Source organism: Varroa destructor, unplaced genomic scaffold (assembly GCF_002443255.2).
Source record: "Varroa destructor unplaced genomic scaffold, Vdes_3.0 BEIS01000006.1, whole genome shotgun sequence".
NCBI classification, from domain to species: Eukaryota; Metazoa; Arthropoda; class Arachnida; order Mesostigmata; family Varroidae; genus Varroa; species Varroa destructor.
The window spans coordinates 21,719,189-21,742,543 of NW_019211459.1; the positions used below are offsets into that span (position 1 = coordinate 21,719,189).

The window sequence follows — 23,355 nt, forward strand, 5'->3', positions numbered from 1 at the left end:
AATGCCAAAAAAAAAACTTGCGCGGACATTTTTTTGACAGGCTTTATACATTTTGGCCACCAACGATAGCCTTGCGCTAAGATTGTTGCCTATTAACTTCGAATCTGTAAACAGCCGAAAGATTCTTGAGAGCACGTCGCACATAGCGCCGCTAGTTGAATTACCTAAATATGAGCCAGGCTAGATGATAAAAACACTGCGCACACGTTTGTGTGCGGGTAAAGATAAAAACTGATTTGATTAGTTATTCACAGTTGGAGCCTTTTTTAGTCTAATTAGCTACCTAAAGAAGGTTACAATGCAGGATGTGTTAAGGCATATTTTGGTAGAATTGTACTAGAGTTTTTGGTACTAAAAAAGTCACTTCTTTTTAAAATAAAACCAAAAATTTAGCTAAGGCAGAGACTTGTTCAGTATTTGAGCGAGGCTCTGCTATTCCGTACCAGTCACGATTTTTCCCATTCGTTAGCTCCATTATTAAAAAATTGTTCGTCAATTTAGGAAAAGCGTACTTGCAAAGGATTGGTGGTATTTCCGAACGCAGGTACCGGCTTTTACCCGTGTGGCCATTTCGCCCCATCGGCTCAACAGACTAACTTACAGGCATTCTTTTTTTTGCAAGGCTTCGGAAATGGCTGCTGAAGCCTACTACGAAGCTTGCAACTCAATAAACTTAAGTTTTACCCTACTTTCCCAAGGTTCTCGGTCGGTATATACTGCTATGGAATTGAGTCGCTTTCATATGTTTGCATATATATGATACTTGAACACTACGTAAATATGCGTTAGCAAATCGTCGCCATCGATAAACCGTGAAATTCAAACTATCGAGAAGGCATAGCACACAGTTTTGGACACTTATTGTTGTCACCAGGGGGCAATGACTGACTCATCGCAAAATTCGCTCCTTGAAACAGCAGTTTTTGGCAATACAATGATCCCATGTTCAGAGCATCCTACTCGCACTTCACACACCCATAGAAGGAAAAAACATCTAAGTACAATACAAGACTTCAAGTTCTCGAACAGCACGAAGAACAATACGTTGTTTAGAAATGAGATCACCCCCGGAGGGAATGCCCTTATAGAGACACTGAAAACGTCCACGATTTTTCCGAAGAAAAATCTGTGCAACTGACATTCGGCCAAAAGGTAAAGCCTCTTTGAAAAAAAAAACGTGTAGAATTGTACCGCTAGCAATAAGGCAATGCAAATCCTTAAAACATATTTTTGTACCTATGTAAATATATGTAATATACCAATATTAAAATATACTCCCGTTATGGAAAATTGGCTAGAAAATGCTAAGTACGTATTTGCCAGAAGATTCGTATTTTTGCCAACGCAAAACAGTTATTGGTAAGAACAGGCGACCTAGTTAATCGTCTTGCATTAAAAAAAAAAAAATTAAAATAATCTTTTTATTTATTTAAATAAAAGTCGCTTCGAGAGTTCCTCAATGAAGCAAACATTTGCGCAACCTCTTTGTTTTAGACAACTGGAGACCATTAAAAGTGCATGAGTAAATACAGAAGTGGATAAAAATAAAGATTCATACTTTGGCAAGCCATCTGTCGAAAGTAATAGCCTGTGTCGTTGTTTTTCTTGTAGTTAGGTGATAGTTGAGCGCCTCGCATACCCTAAAAGACTTGGTGAAAGTGTGGCCACCTATATCTCTATATAAGACTAGAACTATAAGTGACTTAGGGTGTGTGTGTGTGTCTGAAGAACCTTGAATGAATGTGCATGATCCATGTTTCTACAAACAGGCTTTAGTGCCCGTACAATCGGCGTAGTTGAATCGACCATAATGAGGACTTGCTATATTGATTGTTTTCTTTTCTTCATTGAATCCAAAAAGGACATGTGGCAAGGTGAACGCGTTATCACGGACACGGCCATATCGTTTTTTGGATAGTTCGAGGCTAATGCCTTGATCATAGGCGCCTTACAGTCAGGCTCCCACCGAAAGGTACGGAGATGCTGAATGGGGCTTCGCTTGTTCTACTAACGCTCTCTATATAGCCTCGTATTAACTGGCGACAGCACAGATTTTCGCTTCGAGCCTAAGGAGACTGGCATTTAAAGCGTGTAAGGTGCATTAGAGTTTCTCCTTAAAGAGCTTCTGAGCTTACATATCCCTGTGCAGATATAACGTTGACGTTGTTTTTGTTAGCGTAGCTTCTCGTCTGAAGAGTTATATGCAAACGATTAATTAATTAGGCCTGACTATTCAATATAATTTGAATGGCCGAAGTTCTTCAAAACACGATCTATAAGGAACATTCTTCACTAAAGAAAAATGAACGTCTGGAGATAAACAGTGTTCCCTTTACATCGAGCATTGTTACGCAGAACTACCCTTCATTGTCTTCGTTGGCCAAGAGTTACGTTAGATATTGTGTAACGCTGTCCCGACAGCTCTGCCTAGAGAGCTCTGTACGACACTTTCACACAATTTTTCTTCAACTATTATATGCGTGTGTCATTTTGTTTAGAGCTTATGAGATTAGTTAGAGTTTTACTAGGAACGTGGCTCCTGATCAAAATTTGGCGTTTCCTTTCACCATATTTGCTCATTATTATGGTATTATTAGTCAAATTCCATACATATCAAGGTAAGTCATCCGTAGCCGTTTTTCTTTTTTCCTAAAAAGCCAGAAAAATTTCACTGAACGCTCCCTGCTTTTATGTCTTGATTATAATTACTAAATAGTGATTTCTGCCGTTAGCCGTTAGCTTCTAGAAAGAGATACGTATTAGTATTATTGCGCAGTCTTCGTAAATCTTTACGAGCTACTGCATCTTACCCTATGTGAATCAATGTACAAAAGATAGTTAGTTTATACTCCCCCTGTCTATTACTATGCGATCTGGCGACTGACATAATCAACTCACGGGTGAAATATCTTGAAGCTGTAAGTGGTAAAGAAAGATACGTTTGTATAATGTTATATATTCGTACGTGTATTTGGGTTCGAACCTTGCGTTGTAAGATGGCCTTTACCTCCAGCTCATTAGCATTTTGGCATGAAATCATGAGCGGGGTTACTCCGGAGTTCACCGAGCTAACGGAGGTCCCACCGCCAAGTCGTGCACTGCGATCCTGAAAAATCAATAAAAATGCTTCGTTATTTGCTAGCGTTCTTATATGGAAAGGTTTCCACGATATATCCGATAGGCCGTCAGCGTTTCCTAGGCTATAATTCTAATCAGCCCTTATTCTTAGCTTACGCACTATCACTGTGTAATAAGTATTACAAGCTCCTTACGAATACATTGCTAGAAAAAGCGGACGCTACTACCAAATAGTTGTCGTCAATATATATCTTGCAGACTTCAGATGCCATTTTATTGATTATTAAATTTTATTGAATGTTATTTTAACTATAGCTGATTAGATTTAAAAATGAATAAATAATAAAAATTCGACGACGTTTTAAAAGAGGTAAAGCAAACTATGAGGTAGCTACCTCAAGTGACCAGTCCGCAGTAGCATGTCCTTGCGAAACTTTGTAGAACCATCATCACCGTAGAAACGGCTAATTGTAAAAATTGTTCACGAAACATTTATATATTCCAGCTAGCTTCTACCCAAACTAGCTTTTTTTTTCTTTGTTCAAAAACAGGACGAAATTTACATTTATACTTTATTAAGCCGTCGTCGATATTTCAGAAGCAAATATTATCTCGTTCAAAGGTGTCAATGGGGTGTACTCAATAGTGCGGCTCCGTGTCTGTAAACAGGACTGCCATACCTTATAATAAAAACAATTTTTTTTTGAAAGAAGAAGAAGTTTCAGTCAGAATGTCGTGTAAGAAAAACTGCTATCGAAACTAATAGCAAAATATGGATTTCCTTTAGCCCAGTAATTCCAAATATATTTTCATTGGCAGAAGTAACTTTTTTCACACATAGGTCGCGTAGTATACCTATGACAGAAGATATCAGAAAAGTGCATCGGGTGTTCACTTTTGCTTGGGTTCAACCTGCTCCTTGCACCGTGTCTAACTATAATTCATTACCACAACAAGTACCCACCCGATTCAGTAACTTAAAACAAAAAAAAAAAAAAAGAAACTAAAAAACTTTGGCTAATGATCATCATTATTAACTATGTAGGTAGATCTAGAAGCTAGATAGTCTATAGTCGACGGTTATCGTTGTCCAAGTAAAAGCTTCTGGAAACCTAAATGTCAACGCATATGATATATGCGTAGCCTAAACCAAAGCGTATGGAGGGCCTGGCTGCTATCAGCGATTCACTCCGGTGTCAAATCCGCAATACAACTTCTGCAGCGCGTACTACAATAACTTTTACAAGAAAAAAAAAAGGCTCAGCTAAATGGCATAGTGTATAGAGTATTCTGAAAACTAGACAAGCCTACAAGATATGGGTGCATCGATCTGAGCAAACGACTTTGACAAATGAAGCTATTCGAATGATGTATTTTGTGGTGTGGCCTTTATTTCACCCATGGGATAAACGCCAAATTTTGCTGGATGGCATTTTATCTAGTCAACTTATTTATTTGTAACCATACATTGAAGACTGACCCTTACGGCCCCGACCGAAATGCGTAATTAAATAAAGCTCGCTTCGTATTGGCATTATTTTTTCGGTAGATAGTTTACTTAAATAGACGAAGTATATTTGTACATGACAATCCCTGTTGATACATATTCAGCATCGTCAGGTGCAGCATGCGTGATGTCTTAGCCGAAGTCACACACGAAGTTATGAAGTCGATAGTTAAACAACAAATTTAACTTCAGCCTGTTTTTTGTGGGGTCTCCAGGAGCGTTTAGGGTATGCGAAAGACATTTAGAGCCGTCGTCGCTTTGTAGAGAGAGCGTATCAATGTAATGTATATGTTCGTACTGATTTTTGATGGATACTCACGTGTTATAGAAGTCTAAATTTCGCTTATCTTGATATGGCAAATCCTACATATAGAATGTTCTTTGCAATATGTATCGGTAAAGTGTCACATCATCATCCATCTGCAACAAGCTATTTTGTGGTATTCACCAACCATACTTTGTTTATAGTCCGCCCACGTCTCCTGCCAATAGTTTGAGATGTCTGTCCTCAGAGGACTATCCGCCTTCCGCCAAGCCCTGATACGATATTCTCATATTCGTATTACAACGTCTGCACTACTAGGGTTAGGCTTTAAGAGGTTATATTATTCATAAGCCTAGTGGATCATCGCGTGTATGTAACAGCAGGCTATTTAATGTTATGGAATTCAGTGAACCATCGCATCGGTAACCGGGTGCCAAACGCTTTCCTTTGTTTAATACTGTCAAATTTTATTTAGCTCTATTTTATAGCAACCTATCTGACATATATGCTGCTGCTGTACAGTAAGTGTTCATTTTATCTGAATTCTATCATTTTTTGAAGCCGTTTCTTCCGTATCACGGTATTTGTGAAAACCTAAAGTGTCACTGTAGCATCGGCGCGGCCTTGTCCAATTGTTAGGGCGTCCATGCATGAATTATTATTATTCTACAATACAATTTCAAAAATTGAAGACATTTAGCGCCGGAAGGATGCGATATAACACAGTGGGCGACGTGTCTACCTGCTAAATTTATAGGATATGCAGTGGCTTAGGTTCAAATGAGGACGCAGAGACTCTTCGTTGTTTTGTGCTCCGAGTGAGCCGTCCGAAATAGCGCTTAACGAGTGAGTGCCGGAGCTGTCTAATGCTAAAAAAGGTCGCATATGAGCGCAAATATGGGGCAACGCGCCCAGATCGCCGTGCCTCTCAGCTTGCAAAAGCCGGAGTTTTCGGCTCAAGTTCCATCGCTGTCATATTCCGTTCGTAATGCTATTAACAGTAAATTTGGCTCTATGTGCCCGCCACAACAATGGTGAGTTATTGAGCTCTGACTGAGCTTGCTGGATTTCGTAGCTGCGAGATACCCACACAGAGGCCATTTCCTCGTCATAGACTTAACAAACTAAGGATAGCCATATTTTTAGTATGATACAATGTGATGATATTTTATTAACAGAGTAAAAGCTAAATTTTGTCGTGTTTTCTACCGTTGATCGGAATCCTTGAACATATTGACCAACTTGTTTCGTATTGCGAGCTCCTTGAGAAATATTAGTCTGGGCAGATTGAATATTTCGTAATTACAACTGACTGATCGAGGTTTCATAAGTGAATGCAGTTAGAGATGTGCAGAGAACCTATGGACTAGAGGGGGCAGTACATATTCGGAACTCCAATGTAATCTACCGTCAGCGAGATCAAACAGAGCTCAGGAAGATGTACTTCATTTTCTCGTACGGATGAAATCGTATCGTTGCGTACATCATAAACAGGTGCCGCAATCGCATCCACAGTGGTAACCCCATACAGATATACGAATAAATCCATGCCTTTGGCCGACTGCTATGATATTTAAGCTGAATTCTACGACGAGCCAGCGCTAAAATATGTCCTAAAGTCCTATCAACACGTTATAGACTCACGTCGAAGATCCGCTCTTTGCTACACGTGTACTACATACAGCGCACGTAACGTCGAACGAGTATATAAATAGAAACCAACGCAGCTCTGCGGTCGAAGGTCATTCCCAGTTCGTTCTTCTATTTATTAATGTGCTATTCCGTAGCGTGCTTCTTAAATAAAAAAAAAAATAATAATAAATCGTGTCTAGCTCACACATTTCCGTGTTTCACATAAGAAAATTTGCAAAATTTACCGTTTTAGTAATCCTTCGTACAACGGATCTGCTATTCTATCCGAGTCAAATTTTTCTCTTTTCCTATATTTATTATAAACTGCACCATCAATATGTTTATGCGGCGAGCAAGCAATGACACCAAGCTATGTGTACGAAAGTTTGGCGAAACGAGCTTTTAAGGGGAGTTCCACGGGGTACTCCCGTGGAACAAATGACAATTGACTCTGCGGATAATTAACACATAAATATCTGCCAGGCAACAGGCAGCGTTGTCCACAATGGTGGGAAATGGCGTCAGTTGGCCTGCGAGTAAGATGCGCTGTTCTACAAGAGTCTGTTCACAGGGTCTGCCACACCTATAAATCCAATACAATCTTTAGTATTATAATTGTCCTTTGGTATAAAGCGTTATGAAAAACACAGCATCTGACAGATACGCACTGACGGTTATCGGCAGCTGAAGCTTGTCAAAAGCTGCATTTTATGTCGAAAATTTATCGGGTAGTAAAATAAAGCGCGTAGAGTAATCTGGTAATTACGTTTTAAAAAGGTGCCTTCTCACATCGAACCAGTCGTTGGTTAGTCTTTAATATGCAATATCGTTTTATGTAGTATTTTCTAAAATGCCCTGTTCTGACAGGGCAAAAACTGACAAAAACATCGTATCATAACATGCGGCCAGGTCGAATATCACAGGAAGCTAGATTTAGAAAAAAAATTATATATATATATATATATATATATATATATATATAATTTAATGAAACCAAACTAATACCTACCTGACTAAAATATACTCATTTGTATTCAGATACGTGCCCAGACGTTTGATCCAAACGTCAGCCGTGGATCTAACTTTTGGCCCATGAGTTAGCCGCTGTTTTTCTAGGTCACTAGCGGGGTCACTAGCGGTTGCTCGTCCTAGTTTTTAGGGTCAATTGCCTTGGGGCGGGTCTTCAGAGACGTTTCGGCCACTACAATTTTTGTTATGTGGATATTTTTGCCCCCAGAAACATCCTGTCGCTTGTCCGTGCACCACATCATAGCTATGGCTGCAGTTTGGTGCCGATGTCCCAAATATTTGTACGTACCCCCGCTTTGGTGGGCCACTTATCCGCAAGCATCTCATTGTTCTTTTGTCCGCTTCATTACGTTAACTAGTCGCCTAGTGCTCACTTTTAATATAGCAAGGGGGTGAATAGCCCCTGTCATTATTATCACTAAGAGAGGGGCTATTCACCCTTTTGATATATCAAAGGCAAGCAGCAAGAATAATAATAATAGTTGGAAGTATAGAATAATAGAAGAAGTAAAGAAGAATGTTATTCAGGAACTGCAGTTGCAAACTAAGGAAGATTATGATCTCATTTTAGATAAGTATTATTTACGATGACGGAAAACTGAAAGGTTTGCTAATTGTTTCTGCCGATAGGTCGAGGTCGAGCTACAGACTACTGACTACGATGGAGCTGTCTTAACCTAGCCGTTACCGTAGAACTGCGTTAGAAGAAAAATTATTCCGAAGCTAAGAAGATCGGGCGTGAAATTTGAGCCACGTTCAAAAACGTACCTTTACGTACTCGGAGTAATCAGGAGACACTCGTCTCACTCAGACAGATCGAACTTCACTAACGTAGGCATATGAAAATTTGCATTTTTTCAAAATCACCTATCTACCCTTCGTTCTAACTGTTAGTGTTTGAGATTGTATAGCAGTTCAGCGTAACTGCTCGTTCGAAATTGAGATTCGGCAAATCGCTTCGATTCTGTTAAATTCAAAATGCTACTTATTTCTACTGTTCAAAAGAAAGAAAGAAAAAGACAAAATGAAAAGTACCCATTTCGCGAAAAAAAAGAAAACCCTTTTTGTGGCCAGAGGAGTCGTTTCGATTGTAACAACTCTTTACACTTGTCACGGTGCCACGATCGAATTTGCTGCGTATAATCACCACACGTAGAAAAACCATTTTCTGCTTCCTTTTCTTTTCTACAAGAAAAAAACACCAATATGGGAAGAGAGGGCTGTATGTTTGGCCCCTACCCTTGCCACCGTAACTTTGTAGGGGGAGTGAATTTGGTGCAGACCGTTTGATCTAGGCTAGTTGGCTCGTACGTTACTAGGAACACTATTTTCGCTAGAATACGCAAGCAAGAACGTGCTTTTACGTACATTAACTAACCTTGCAATCGAGTAACATTTTATGCTATCTTTACGAGTTCAATAATGTTTGTTGTTGTGTAATAAGTGTTACTTATCATTGTTTATAATACAGTAGTTAAGACAGATTCTTGCACCAGGCGTATGCTCACAAAAAAATATATATATATATAAGCTAAATTTGGATTGATTTCCGTAGCGAGCGTGCGTTAATCCGGTATTTTCGGTACCGGACTTTTCGTGGAACGAATAAACACACTCGTTGTGACGGAGAGCAGCGCATGGCTTTCGCAGTTCGATCAAACATGAGTTATCGTTCAGTCGCGCTAAAAAACCTCACCTAAGACGAAAATTTGGTTTGAGAGTAATGCTTTTTTTTTTTTCTTTGAATCGGCAGTCTACGTTGTTGTCGGTTTTCACGCGGCTTTTGAAACGTTTAAGGAGGATTTCCATGGGCTAGAAATCATAAATACGGCTATAAAAATCTGGATTTTTTTTTGCACAGAGGGTAATAATTTCGTTTCGAATAGAAAAAATATCGATTGCCCGTTGAAGTAAATTTTTAAGATTAGTCCCTAGGGCTATATTTAAAATAAGTTCTTTTCTAGATGCAGTATTAGAAACAAGATAACAGAAACTGTCCCAGTTTAGATCGATACGGGTAACTTACTTAATTATCTTAAATCTTATAATTATCCTTTTGAAGCAGCTATGCGCCTTGGAAAGAATGGAAAAAAAAACTTCACTATTTTAAATTTTCGTTGCTATACCATTTACAGATTGTTCTGATGGCAACATGGCTGACTGCTATGCCGTATCAGACGCCAGTGGTACTATGATACCAGCGTATGTAGAACAGCGGCGGAATAGACCCCCTGGTTTGACGTCAACGCGTTTAAGCTTTATGTGATGATGCTTTTTGCACGCGCGGTTAAACGTCAAGGAAATTGAAAAGGCGATTATTTACATGCTCTATTACTAGATACTAATCAATAACCCCATAGAGGATCAACAAAAATAATGCTAAACTAGCCGGCATAACTTTCAGAGTCGATAGAAGCTACAGCCTTTGGTTACATCGATCTACCGGCTTCTTACCGGTGAAAGTGGCTGAGCCTTGATCAACACGGAGTCTCGGCTCGAATTGTGACCATTACAGTAAGTAAATAAATAAATAGACAAAAAAAAATGATGTAACCATGTTTCAGCAATATTATTTACGGAATAATTCAATGGTTGTTGGAAACTCCATAACGGGCAACATGGTGGCTACGGTTGATGGACCTTTGATTTTGGTCATTTTAAGAACGAAGCTTCAACGATGCGAGAAAGGTTTGAATTTAATGGGGACTGACGGAGCTCACAAACGCTGGCTTAAATCCCACGGTTCTGAACTGATATTTGCTCTCCGTATAGGAGATCTACATACGAAACATTAGCTCGAATTCTCTGCTATATGTGTTGGGCTGACTATATGTTTTTGGTAGTATACGAGCATTTATCACTAGTGGGTAGCAGTCGGACTTGCTATTTAAGGTAAACCAGCCAGACAGGACACTGGCCAAATTAAGCTCGTGTCTCTGCCAGTGCTTTGCCGTGCTTCCCATCAAAACTGTGGCCTACCGAAAATCACAGCTGAATCAAGGAAGACACAATTGGGCGAACGGCAGCGGGCCAATAGCCAAGTAATAACTAAAAGATCCGATTTTCCGTCGGCGGCTATCGCCAATCATCCGCACAGTATCGTTTCGAAGCGATCAAATACGACACGTAGAAAGCGCTGAGGCATTGGTCTAATCGTCATCTGAACGTTTCCTTTTGTGCAATGTCGGATGGGTAGGTCTTTAATATGATCTTTTTTTGGTCCAAAGAACACGAAGCAACTTTTGGAATATGCCAGTTCGACAATAACGTTACTCTTTGTGGCGGACTTTCAGCGTCTCGTATATGCATATCTAATTATAATGGTATGCTGGTGGGCACCTTTATCTGACTCGGATAGAAAAAAATTTCCGCTCCGTCACTTAACAATGAACAGATCGTGCTTGAAGTAGTAGATGATTCAAGATAGACACAAGCGCTAGGCAGGTCCGTGATTATGGCATATATACTTATTGATCTAATACGATCGTTTTAGAATCTCAGAAATAACGTGCATTTGTGAGAGAACTAACTATCCGTAGTTGAACACGAATTAGAAAAATCTGCGGATTGATATAGGTGAACAGCCAATTGCACAACCCGAAACGGACCGTCAGCCAAAGTCCATTAAAAAGGAGCGCTTTTTGGCTCACCATTGATCATCGCCAGTCTTGTTGAAAAAGCTTCATCCTTTGGACATATTTGACTTTTCCCTAAGAGTCGAGAAAAAGCTTCATGACATTTCGCAATGCCTGGCCTTTTTTCGGGTACTCAGTAGGTGACTCATCAATTTTCATTTAAATCTTCGCTGTTTTACTAAACCATAACGTGAACGAAGTAAGGGAATCGCTGACCACTTGTTGTGCTATATTGTTGCTTTACGTAGGCGATAGTACAATCCTTATCTAGTAACAACTTCATTATTTTATTCTGTTTGCGTCGGTGACGACGCCATTTCTATACGAACTTTGTAACAGATATACATAACAATAATTTTCGTAGGCGACGACTTCCTGCTCTGAACATCTTCAGACCATTATGATAATGTTCTATACTTGCATTGCAACACAATAGAATAGTTGTAAACACCGCTCAGAACCATTGCCCTATTCATCAAGTAGGTACAACTTCAGTTTGCACCACACTTGCTCCCCTTGGCCCTCCCCCTCTCCCTCTCTCTCTCTGAGGTTTGCGGCGCACTTATTAACGCTCCTGGTAGTGCGACTGCTAGCGTTACTTCGAATTGGTAGATACGCCAGAGACCGGCCTATACGAATGCCCTTGCATAGGAGCGCCTGTGTGTGTGCATGTGCTCTTATGTGTTCATCGTACATCGTATACACGAAGGTTTTCTGGTTTCATGTTGTTTCGCGTGACCGAGGATAGCTTGGCCCTGATGGCCGGTTAGGCCCTGATGGCCGGTTAGGCCCTCGAGCGGTATGGGGCGCGCACCTTCTTCTTTGACAGAGACGCCGCGTCTAACCAGTGGGACCGACCATGAGATATTCCAGGTGATTACAGGATTCTGATTACGACAACTTCTCGTGTCATTTAGCAAACGAACAGCAATGAGCATCGGTAAGCCAGCGGCGGTGCACGCCATTGTCCCACTGGTAGTGGAACAGGCACAGAGGGAAGGAAACAGAGGCACAGGTCGTTGTTATTAGAAAAACAGCGATGGAGCGGATGACCCCAGTAATCCCGGCTTTTTATATTACATATTGAAAGCTTTCACAATTAGTAATATCGTTTATAATAAACGCAGATGCTTTGTAGAGGAAGACGAGCTTGTTAAGAGAATCTTCTTATACGTAACGATTTTAAATACGAATTTAGTACACGTAGGTCAATCATATTATCGCTAGAGTAATTATTGCTGGAAGAAGCTCGTTTGAAATCGAGCAGGTAGCTCGGTAGCGTTCGCATAATTTTAAATAAACACCAACTGTTCTATGAGGAAACACCTGTATGGTTTATCCAATAGGATTAAAAAGCTGTTCGTTCTTTCAATACGAAGCCTTGCCCGACTGGAATGAAAGATCCAAATAAACGGTTGGTACGAAAACTATAGGATTTGATAAGCGAAGCTATTGCTTGTAGATTCAGTGCATGCGGGACCTACTTTTCTGGCCTATTTATACCCTCATACCAAGTGTCTGTGTATTGCTTGAAACTTTTTGTTAAGTTATTCGCAATTGATCGGTAAGTTTAATCGAATTACCCCCCCCCCCCCCCCCCGAAAAAAGAGTTCGCTTGAATCTAGCAAATCACTTTGATGACGGTCAGCTGTGGTTAGATATCCTGCGCTCTGCATAGTTATAATCTGTATTTTTCAAGTAAACAGCATACAGCGTCTCGAACGGTGCATTTAGGACGTTGCCCTTAAACATAATTTAAACCGAAAATGGCCCGAAAGTCCACGAACAGGAACAGGCCGTCGGAGTAGGAGGCGAATAAAATTTTGGGTGACGCATTTTCCGAAGTGCGAGTAATATTTTAAATTGGCCCTATTTGGATACGATTTGTACAAGTTTTTGCCCGGAAGATTATGTAACAGATACTTTCCTACCACCAGCTTGTATAGTACTAATTGTGTCATCCTGGATTCGCTGACTGCTGTGCACCTAATACGCTGCGGTTTACAGGAAGTTTCCTAAAATGCTGCTTTTATTAAATAGGCTAATATCCAGTCGATGTTTTTGAGGTTAGGCAATGAAGGTTATAATTATTATATGTAATAATTAAGCAAAATGTAACTATGATGTCTGAACCTGTTCAGACTGGTGCATTACATCATATAATAAAGTTGTTAATTTTTATTAGTGGTAATAAAAATGAAAAACTAATATATTTCAATGCAGTCGTGTACAGCGTCGATCAGCTAGCATGTCTGGTGTTATAGTTAAGATACAGGAGTTACAGATGCGCGTGCCACCGGTCAAACTGTCGGCCGTTGTTTGCGATATCACACACGTCTTACCTACGTACGTTCCTGTCTGAAATCCAGAAAATGTTTCAAACAAAATGGTGACAAGTCGCCGTATTGTGCAGGCTATAAGCTTTTCAATGTGGCTCCAATTTGGAGATCAGGTTAGTTTGCTGAAGTGCTCCACGATGGTGTAATATTATAGAATGTTTTTTTCCGGTGGTAGCTGAAATGTTTGAAACTATTTCGCTAAGTGTATAGTAAGGGCCGCACTCGTTGAATTGCCTTTTGGGAATTCAATTTTCGCCATTTTATGAGACCATCTCGTACAGCGGGTGTAGGTCCGCGAAAGCAAAATTATGGACCTTAACGTACTAGTCAGGATCGGAGCCATGGTCCCGTTGGTTTGGAATCTGTTATTTAGCCATTTCCTGCGCGAGGTTAGCATTTCAAGGAACCGATGGTAGTTCCGTAGGCGTGTGTCAGATCAGAAAAACTGGAAGGTTTCAATTATGTGCTTTCACCGTAACAATTAGCAATTAAAATTGTGTCGTTTGCGGATAATTACGTGCTGTTTAATAAATCGCATGGAATTTATGTGTATAGATAACGGGGGTCGAGCCAATGAATCGTATATGTGCTTCCCAATATCTCTTTGATTCGAAAGGTGACTGACCTTTCGTATCATGGGGGAGCCTCTTCGCGACCTGACAGATCGCGTACACGAGGCCGGACATCAGGTCGATAAAGTGTAGAGGTTATATTTATTCCTTCAGATGATGCGAGTATGTGTACACGACAATAATGATCGTATGAAGTTTGTGTAGCTTCATTAAGATCTTACATATATTGATTGAGCACATCGTTTTACTTAAAAGGTTACATACCTAAGCACTGAATATCACACAATTATAAGTCGCCGAAGTTGGCGTCTTATGCCGGGACGTACTTAGCTTCGAAAAGAAGATATTGTTTACGATGCTATGCGTATGATGATCCGTTTCAGCTAATCATCTGAAGGTTTCGGAAAGAGCGGTCCAACCTCAACAGCTGGGTTCTTTGTTTTATACGTCTATTTATACTCAAGCTATTAAGCGTTACCTCAGACGAGCTTTGCTGCTTACTTTATCAGGGCTTTGCTTCAACAGAAATAAGGAAGCAACACGGTAACAATGTACTATAGTAATCAATTTATAAGACGAACTTTCAGTCAACAATGGCCGTATGGTTAACGTTATGATGGTAGCGTATTAAGAAATACGCGTCAATCACCCAAATCATTCCCAAACGATCATCAGTTAGATAGATACATTGTTTAATTTTAAGAGCTACTATAGGGAACATTTAAACATGATCATTCAATAATGTTACTAATATTAGTTTTTGTTTTTCTTCACCTATTTCACTGGGATTCAATACAAACGGTGAACAGCTGGACAAACAGGATTTCATCTGTGGAAGCGAGCAGCATTGACCTCAATTACAAATAGTTTTTCTTTGTAAATATGTTATAAGACCTTATATATGGACCTTAATAGACCATCGGGCACTGGTAAGTTCAAGTAAGTCGTACAATAGGCATTGTTATATCTGAATTAACATATTTTGGTAAACCGGGCAAAAACGTATTGAATCTTAGCGTAGTGCTTTCTAGGTGAGCTTCATACGAGTGTTAGTAGTAAATATCTTCGATGGCAACTTTTAGCCGAATTTTCGTTTTCCTAAAATATATTCCAAGGAAAATTCTAAGAAATTATCACTATTATCATTATTATGTAAATTATTATTAGTAAAGTATTACGCCACTAATACCAATCTATGGTTCTGAGTCTATACATGTTTCTCTATCAAAAATACAAAGACTCTGGCAGCAGTTCGTACTGGTCGTCATGGGCCCGGCTGAATTTTAACGAACATGTTGGCTTTGTCTAGTTCGAAAAAAATAACAGCGGAAGCGATTATGAAACGTGATTTTTTTGTTAATAAGGCGGATGTATTGTATGCGCACGGCTACTTGAGGAGCCTGCTTTCTAACTGCCACCCCCACAAGCCTTGCTGCACGTGCCGGTTTAATACTTAACTCTGTATTCTTCTATACGTGTACATGCAATATATGACTTTTTGAAGCCTCAGGTTCGTTGTTTAACCAGGTCACTGTCATGCAAAACACATCCCGCTTACGATTGATGTATCGATGCCTTTCTCGTAAAAAACTGTCCTTTTTTTGCTGGCAAACTGGGTTTTGGAGTTTTTTCTTTTTTGAAAAAGAAAGTCGGGACTTCGAACCAACGTGCTTGTCCACAGTGAAAGCGTGGCCGTACTTTGTAAGTAGTTGCTGGAGGGTGTGAACGGCGTTGACATTTCAGATAGAATTGATTTTGACGCAACTTTTGCTTCTACACAACACCCAAAGAACTGCGGCAACGAGGAGACACCCGTGCAATCAGATAGGCGGTATTTGACCGGTTCATTTGAAAAATGTAAGTGCCTGTTTTAAGGCTTAATGATAACACCATTACAAACATTCTTCAATGGGAACTGCGTACGTACGTACGTACGTACGTACGTACGTAACTATCGACGAAGCAGCTCTCTTAGGAAAAAATCTTTGAAAAAATAAGTATACCAGAAACTTCCAAGCTAATTACGTCTTCCGACCTGATGACCGAACTCGACTCGACGAAGAAGTACGGAAAAGCTACGATTTATGGTTTCTGTATATATAATCATAAATCGCTCTTAGTAGGATACGCACGTCACTGTCTCGCAGGTCAAACTGCCAAGAATCTTAATTCTTCCGATTCAGCTACAAATGCAATTGAGCTGTCTTTGTCTTTGCCTTCTATTAAGTATATGACATTGTAGATCATATTATAATTATTTTCTAATATATGTAACATAGCCAATTTTGGGTTTATATATATATATATATATATATAATAACATGCATTTCTATTACTGACAAAAACAGAATGAGCAACGCCCTAAGAGCGAAGTGAACACGTTAACCTACTCGTCGATTAACTAACGACAGGATAAATGTCGGCCACATACAGGCCGTGATGCCTGAGACGAATCAAAGCGGCAATGATCGTAACTGATGGTCTCAAAGTTAGAAGAGTTGGTCTGCCTTCGAGCAGATCTAGGGAGCCGAGACTCAAAGGGTGTCCTAGGAAAATCTAGGTCGAAGCCGAGACGATTGAGCGATCTCACAAGGGCATCGAGCTGAGAGAAACCTTGTACTGACAATACCAGCTCGATATCGGTTCCCGCCGAGGACATCAACCGGTCTTTCTTATAAACAAGAAGAGCAACGCACGAATTTGAAGGATAGGTCTTGCTATGCTTGTGGTAATGCAAGACGTTGCCAAACGTTAAGGCTCTCTCTAATGAAAAGCATAGACAGCAGACAAAAAGTAAATTGCTTTTTCTTTCTTTTGGTTCACTTTACCACAACAAAAAAAACAAACTTCAAGAACGTACGTGTTCACGGCGAATTACGGTGCCGGGTCGATCTTGAACCACAAGTAGGCAGTAGACTTACGAACCGTCCAGCGTACCCCGAGTAATCGCGATTGGCTCGATGAGCCGATTGGCCTGACAGCTAGCGGCGCTCAGCGCTACAAATCTGCAGGCTCTGGGGCAGCTGCACTAAATATCATCGCTACCGAGGTAGGAACAGTAAATACTTTTTTAAATACACTTTATATGTGCCATAAATGAAAAGCTACATTTTGTGCAGAGCAAGAGCTGCTGATAATGGTTAAACGATGTCGGTTGAAAAGTCACAGATTGTACAGACTCGCGGAACAATGCTTACCAGGCACAGAGATAAAAAAAAAAACCAGCATATTCTGAAGACGAACCTGGCGAAAAAAAGCTGAGCTTCTGGAAGCTGCGACACTAAACTAGTACTACTGTCTGTTGAATAAGGCTGCGAAAAGACAGAACCGGGAAGGCCTAGAGGTCACGAATGAAAAGAATCAATGTCTAGCGTGTGTAGACATCAAGCGACCTCTACAAGAGCAGGAAAATTAATGCACAGAGATCAGTTTTAGTAGCGTACGCAGATTTATACAGTTTTGTATTTTATTAGAGCTGACTCACGGATATGCCAAGCAATTCGTGTTTCATCGACAAATATACTCGCTTTCGAAAGATACACTACTTCAAACACTAGCATGGAGTAGGCACAAATTTTGAACACCATTTGAAACAGCTCAAAACCACTACGGTCCGCTGATAGTTTCCACTTTGCAAATGATGCCGTTCGAGAGCTAGTAGGTGGAACTGGAACAGAGAGGTTCCGTCGGCTGCATTTTGTCCAACTCAAAATGGATGTGCGGGACGCCTAGACCATCGAAACATATCTAAGAGAAGGCGGTAGCTTTCGGAGGGGGGCAAAAAAGCCTTCTGAATTTGCGGGGAAACGATTATATCTGCAGTAGATCGACATCAAAACGGCGTTTCCCCATGAAGATCGCAAAGGGCAAACCTGCCTAGAACAGGCCGAACGTTAAACGGATGGGTCAGATAGTATGCTAGGTGAATATGTTTTTACCGACAAGTGCAAGCACTACTTACGCTATTCTATTCCGCGAGGATAGCGCCGGGGCTTGGTCTAATTTGGAAAAGGTCGCCAGTTCCAATATGGTTAGACACGTCCAAATTAATGCGATTTTGTACTTACAAGATCGTTAATAAAAAAAACTACATTATAATTATTATCAAAAGCTGAAAAGGTGCTTGGTAGTTGCGCTCTGGCTGAAAGCGGCTGTATATTCTATCGACAAAGGAGAAAAGTCCCGGTGGGCGAACAGTCTACACTAAATACCATTATCCAGCATGAAAGGGATTTCAGGATCACGAGTGGTGATTCGCAATACTGTTTGGGAATGCCAATACAAACATTTTCTTAGCAGATTTGTTTAAAAAAAGTCGTCGTGTTTCGATGATACGCCCAAGGCGCTAATGGCGGAGAACGTTAAACCGGTTAGGGAAGACGGCGGTGATCCTCGCTTGGCGTCGTGTTTGGGATTAATTTCCGTTTGGCGATTGGCTATAGGCTTTCTTAATTCATCGGCATGGGCTCTGTGGCTGCATATTGTTTAATTTGCAAAGCTGACTGATGACCTTCTGAGGTCATGCCGGAATAAGAGCGATTGTTGATTGAGTCTCGCGACTCACAAGACGACATGTCTTCGATCTGGATATCCTGTGCATAGAGGTGAGATCACGTCGAGCGATCAGTGACGTCGCTGTCGTGGCGATCGTTCAATTCGCGATCACCTGAACTTTTGCTTTCGGCTCAGGTAGACGCGTACTTGTTTTGAAAAGATTCAAACGACGAGAGTGGCGAGATGCCGCATCTGATTCAAGCTTAATTGCTAGTCGCCGCAATCAGAAGATATGCTCGGTGTTATGGTGTATTATGACGAGCGTTGGGATGTCAGGTCGGCGGGTCGCGGTGCGGAAGGCCCAGCAGCAGGCTTCTAATATTCGGGAAGAGTAACTGGATAGGATTCGGATACGGTTTTTTTTTTATCATCTTATATTATAGTTGTGTTTGTATGTAGAGGGAGAGAAACGTGACAAGAATGAGAACACATTGCTTCGGTGTCACAGCATCTAGTTTACACAGTAATTAGTGGAAACGGTTCAGTTAGGTAGATGTATGCCAAAAAATAAAAACGTATAAACCAATTTTCTATTCCCTGGGTAAAATAGATTATTCTAATACGACCGTTACAAATTACTTTAATATTTGCTCTCTCAACAATGTAACACTGATAGCACAGTTGAAACGCGCAGGCGCGAAACGCGAGACAGAAATATCGGATTTACGAAATAGACGTTTTTTTCAAAAACAACTCGCAATAAATGTTTTCTTACGTGCTAACAAATGCCCTTTTACTCTTGCAAAAAGTGGGTACCCGATTTGTGGCCACGGAGAAAAAGGAAGTCACCCATGTTCCTCAAATTCCTGATTCAGGAGGAACCCGAACTATAAAATGTCGACTGTGTCACATAAACACCAAGTTGCCGTGCCATTCGCGTTGATGCTCGGCTATTAATCAGATCTTCGCAGGCGTAGACAAGCTTGAGCACTGACTTGAATTAGCACCTTTAGCTGCCATCTTTTTTGTCGTTCCGTTGTCAAGTGACTCTAGCTACGAATATAACATCAGCTCATTGACTGAGTTCATATTGCGTTACTTCAACATTGCTTTCTGTGCGTAACGTAGCTTCATCTCATATTGGAGAAAACGCTAAACGGAAAACATTGTCCATATACCTACATAAGATACGTACCATCTCATACGTCTGGTTCGGTTATTGCGGCACGATGACGTGGCGTGCTAACACCCTGCTGTCTGTTCCCGAAGGTACTGCGACGTATTTGCTTTTCGAAGTGACAAGGCTGTTACTATATTACCATGGGTTCAGTGTCCACTAGGAGTGACCCCCAGTGACCGATAGCGTCAACTCACAATACCCGACCGCATAATCGGCAGTATATTTCCAATAAAATCACAACTCTATTACTGCGTATAAAATCCACCGTTGATTACGAACTACTCAATGTTGCTAAGCGCCCAAGTGTAGCATTGTAAAGAAACCAAGTTACCCCTACGCTGGGTCCTCATAGCTACCACTTCACAGAAGTTCAATTGCTGCTGCTGCACTATTTTTTCAGCATTACAGTCACCGTTTTGCTGGATGTGCTTTTACAAATACGCATGCCTTTAAAATGTTATCCGATTAGCCAACTAACACGAAATCGTTGATATTATTGATAGTTTTTGTTGGTTTCTGCGTCTTTTCTATTGATAACGACTGCTTGACCAACCAGTAAAATCCGCAACAGCGATCCACGTGTTCAGAGCGAAGCACACCTCTGCTCAACAGAATAGCGCTGCTTGTCGAAGCTCTTGGTTCTGTGTTTGTCGCGCAGCGACCGTTTGGAACAGACATCATGTTCGTGTTGTCCACAGTTTGAGCGTTGGCCAGTGAGGTCCAGCGCCAGCTGAAACGCAGGCTAGACCACGGTTTGCCAGCTCCAATAATAGGTCTCTATTGGCGGTGCGTACGACGGATGTGGCACAGCTAGCCGACACGCGTTGCTATGGCTACCGGGGCAATCATCCAGCGTGACTCCCCTGGGGCTCGCTGCACACGGATCCCCCTTTATTCTAATCCTATACGATAAATTGCTCTGGGGTCCTTTTCTGTGAAGCGCGGGCACAGGAGTGCAGCGATTCCGGAAGGGGCGATACTGCCAAAACAAACATATTCAATAATTGCATTGCGTCTTGGTGAAAAACGCTTGCTCCCTGAAAATTCGTCAGTGGTTTTTTTGTGATATATACGTGCTTTGATAGGCACATGATGCCGCAAAAGCTCTGCTAGTAGTAAGCGTCATTACAAAGTAGGGTTACAAGGAAAGTTTTTTTCGTTTTTCGTTAATTCATCATTAATGCGTCTCGAAAATATACACACATCCAACGGATAAGAATCTTCATTGTCACTTAAGGCTTGGAACCTATAAAGGAGTTAGGTAGAGGCGACCGGACCACCTGAGCGTACCGTGCCATCATTTCTAAGCACACTAAAGAGAGATTATCGCTAAATTTTTTTAATCTAATCTTTGATCAGTTTCTAACGTTAGATCGACCGATTTAGCCCCTGTGGTGAAGCAAAAGATAAAACAAAAAAGAAAACCTAATTTGATGAAGGTCGTGCCTTGGTCTGGCTGCACCCTAGAGTGTGCTTCGCCCGCTGCTTGTACTAAGAGATTATTCCTTTGGATCAAGCTGATCTGTTTCCCGCTAGACCTAATGCAACTCAAGCTTAACTTTATAATAGATACTCTGTCAAGCGTTACCTTTTCAAGACGAATAACTAGATCCGTACCTCAGTGATACGCTTAGCTAGAGGGGGTGACGAAACATGGAAGGATTGTCTACAGTTAGAGATTTGGCTATCGACCCTAAAACAGCCTATAACGGTAAGAACGAGGTCTCTCACAGCGTTAACGTATCATATACGGTCGAAATGCACTGCAACCAGGCCGTTTACTCTAATCATAAACACCAAACTCGATAAGGCGTCACGTACGTCGTGCCCGGGGCACCCTCTCCAGTCCAGGCCGGTGCACCATGGAACATCTATCGTTACAAAGGGGGTTGCGCAGAAACAACCCCAGCGATGACCCAGTTTTGAGAGGCCACGCGGTCCTACTTAAGGCCGTACGAGGCTGCGAATACGAACCTGTTTGTTTGCCACGTCGTGGGTGCTAGCAGGTACATTGGGTAAATTTTGTCTATCTATGGCGAAGGGAATCATCTGCAAAGTGCGTCTGCGCCCATTTTATGGACGAGGTACAACACCTGGTAAGGCGCTGGCTAGACCTATTTATTCTGGCGCGATCAGACGCTTAGCTTCGTACGTCATTTACCACGATGTTATTATGAAAGCAAGATTTACCTAAATCGGATGTTGAAAGGATAGCAATGACAATTGCCGGATAGCCACCTTTTCATATGCCATATTATGTTGGTCTTCGGACGAGTCGACTTTGGTTAACAGCAAGGTGTAGAACGGAGCATATCGTCCGCCATCGACGGAATTCACAGATCGCCGAGGGGTTCTTTTTACAAATCGTAAGCTGGATTCAAAAAACGAAAACTTTATTTTTTTTCTTTGAACTTCGAAATGGTTGTGTTTTTTGAGAGTATGAAAAGATTATATCGTTTGGCTGAGTTAATATTTGCGAAGAATTTTGTTCCTAGGTAAACGCTTGCGTACTTGCGGCCCAACCAGTCAACACTGCAACATAAAGCTTACTTAGTGTTGTGTTGAAATTTATAGTTGATCGTTTACTTGAGCTCAAGAAGTAAAATCTGATAGTATTGTTCCATACCTAGGATTGTCAGCTGTAACTACTAAATGATGCCGACCGAAAAAGGACGTCTGAGAAAAACTTTCAACTTGTGCAATTTTACATACAATTGTTGATTATAACGCCTGTCAACTTCCTGCAAATATGATAGGAGATCAATGATGGACCCTGTTGTTGCTCATCATTGATTGTTTGACGTTAAATGAATTCGGTCTGTTGTTACAGTAAAGAAATGTATACGTTATAGACGATTTACGTAAAGCTCAACGAGGTTCTATTAGACGAATTCAGAGATGATCATTTTACCCGCAAACGTAAGTCTATTTAAATCATTCCACGCCCGAATACCGTCGAGCTATCTGCTATAGCGATGGCTCAGGATCGCCGCTACGTTGAATTCGAACAAATAAAATGGCAAAGGTCGTAAATCGGCCCTGGAGAGCTGTTTAGTTAAGACCCACTTATAGCGATGCGCGATGTCGATCAGCATCGGTTTATCGGGCTGTTCCGCGTCATGAATATGGCACAGGTCGACTATGCGCTAAGAAAGGATAATCCTTCAATACAGCAAACGAATCGACAGCTTCAAGCCGCCTTCTGCTCGTTATTTAGTTGTGACTACATAAAATTTACTCGAAAATGAAGCAAAAAATACACCTTGTTTTAGCGGCGGGCTTCTTATTATGTGCTCTTATTCTTGTTGTCGTTGTTATACCCTTATTCAAATTACGCGCCATTAAAATGTTTTTCAGGATGCTAGTTTGTGATTTCTCTAATTGAATAAATATTTTCCTTAAAAACGGTGGTGCGTATGTTAAGTGACGCAAACGGAAAAAAAATTAGGTAAAAGTCTTGTTCTGTAAGATATTAATTTTCCGTTGGTACGTATATAACAATCAATTCCGATTCATTTGTTGCTGAGACATTCAAATAGATGGAAGAGATGTCTAGAAAAACGTTTGAAGACTACTCGAAACCGTTCTACTGGGTGAGGCCACTTTGGACATTCAGGAGTTCAT

General features: G+C 40.9%; 1 protein-coding gene across 7 annotated transcripts in view; it reads right to left on the reverse strand.

Annotated features, from left to right (window-relative positions):
* LOC111253257 (uncharacterized) overlaps positions 1-20,477 on the reverse strand; it is a 63,760-nt gene extending 43,283 nt beyond the window's left edge. For all 7 annotated transcript variants that reach the window (XM_086992480.1, XM_086992479.1, XM_086992482.1 and 4 more), the window contains exons 1-2: positions 19,747-20,477; positions 2,984-3,106 (exon numbers count right to left, since the gene is read on the reverse strand). In XM_086992480.1, the coding sequence (XP_086848606.1) occupies positions 2,984-3,106; positions 19,747-19,749 (126 nt within the window). In that variant the 5' untranslated portion in view covers positions 19,750-20,477. The remainder of the gene's footprint in view (positions 1-2,983; positions 3,107-19,746) is intronic.
* Between the last annotated feature and the right edge of the window lie 2,878 nt (positions 20,478-23,355).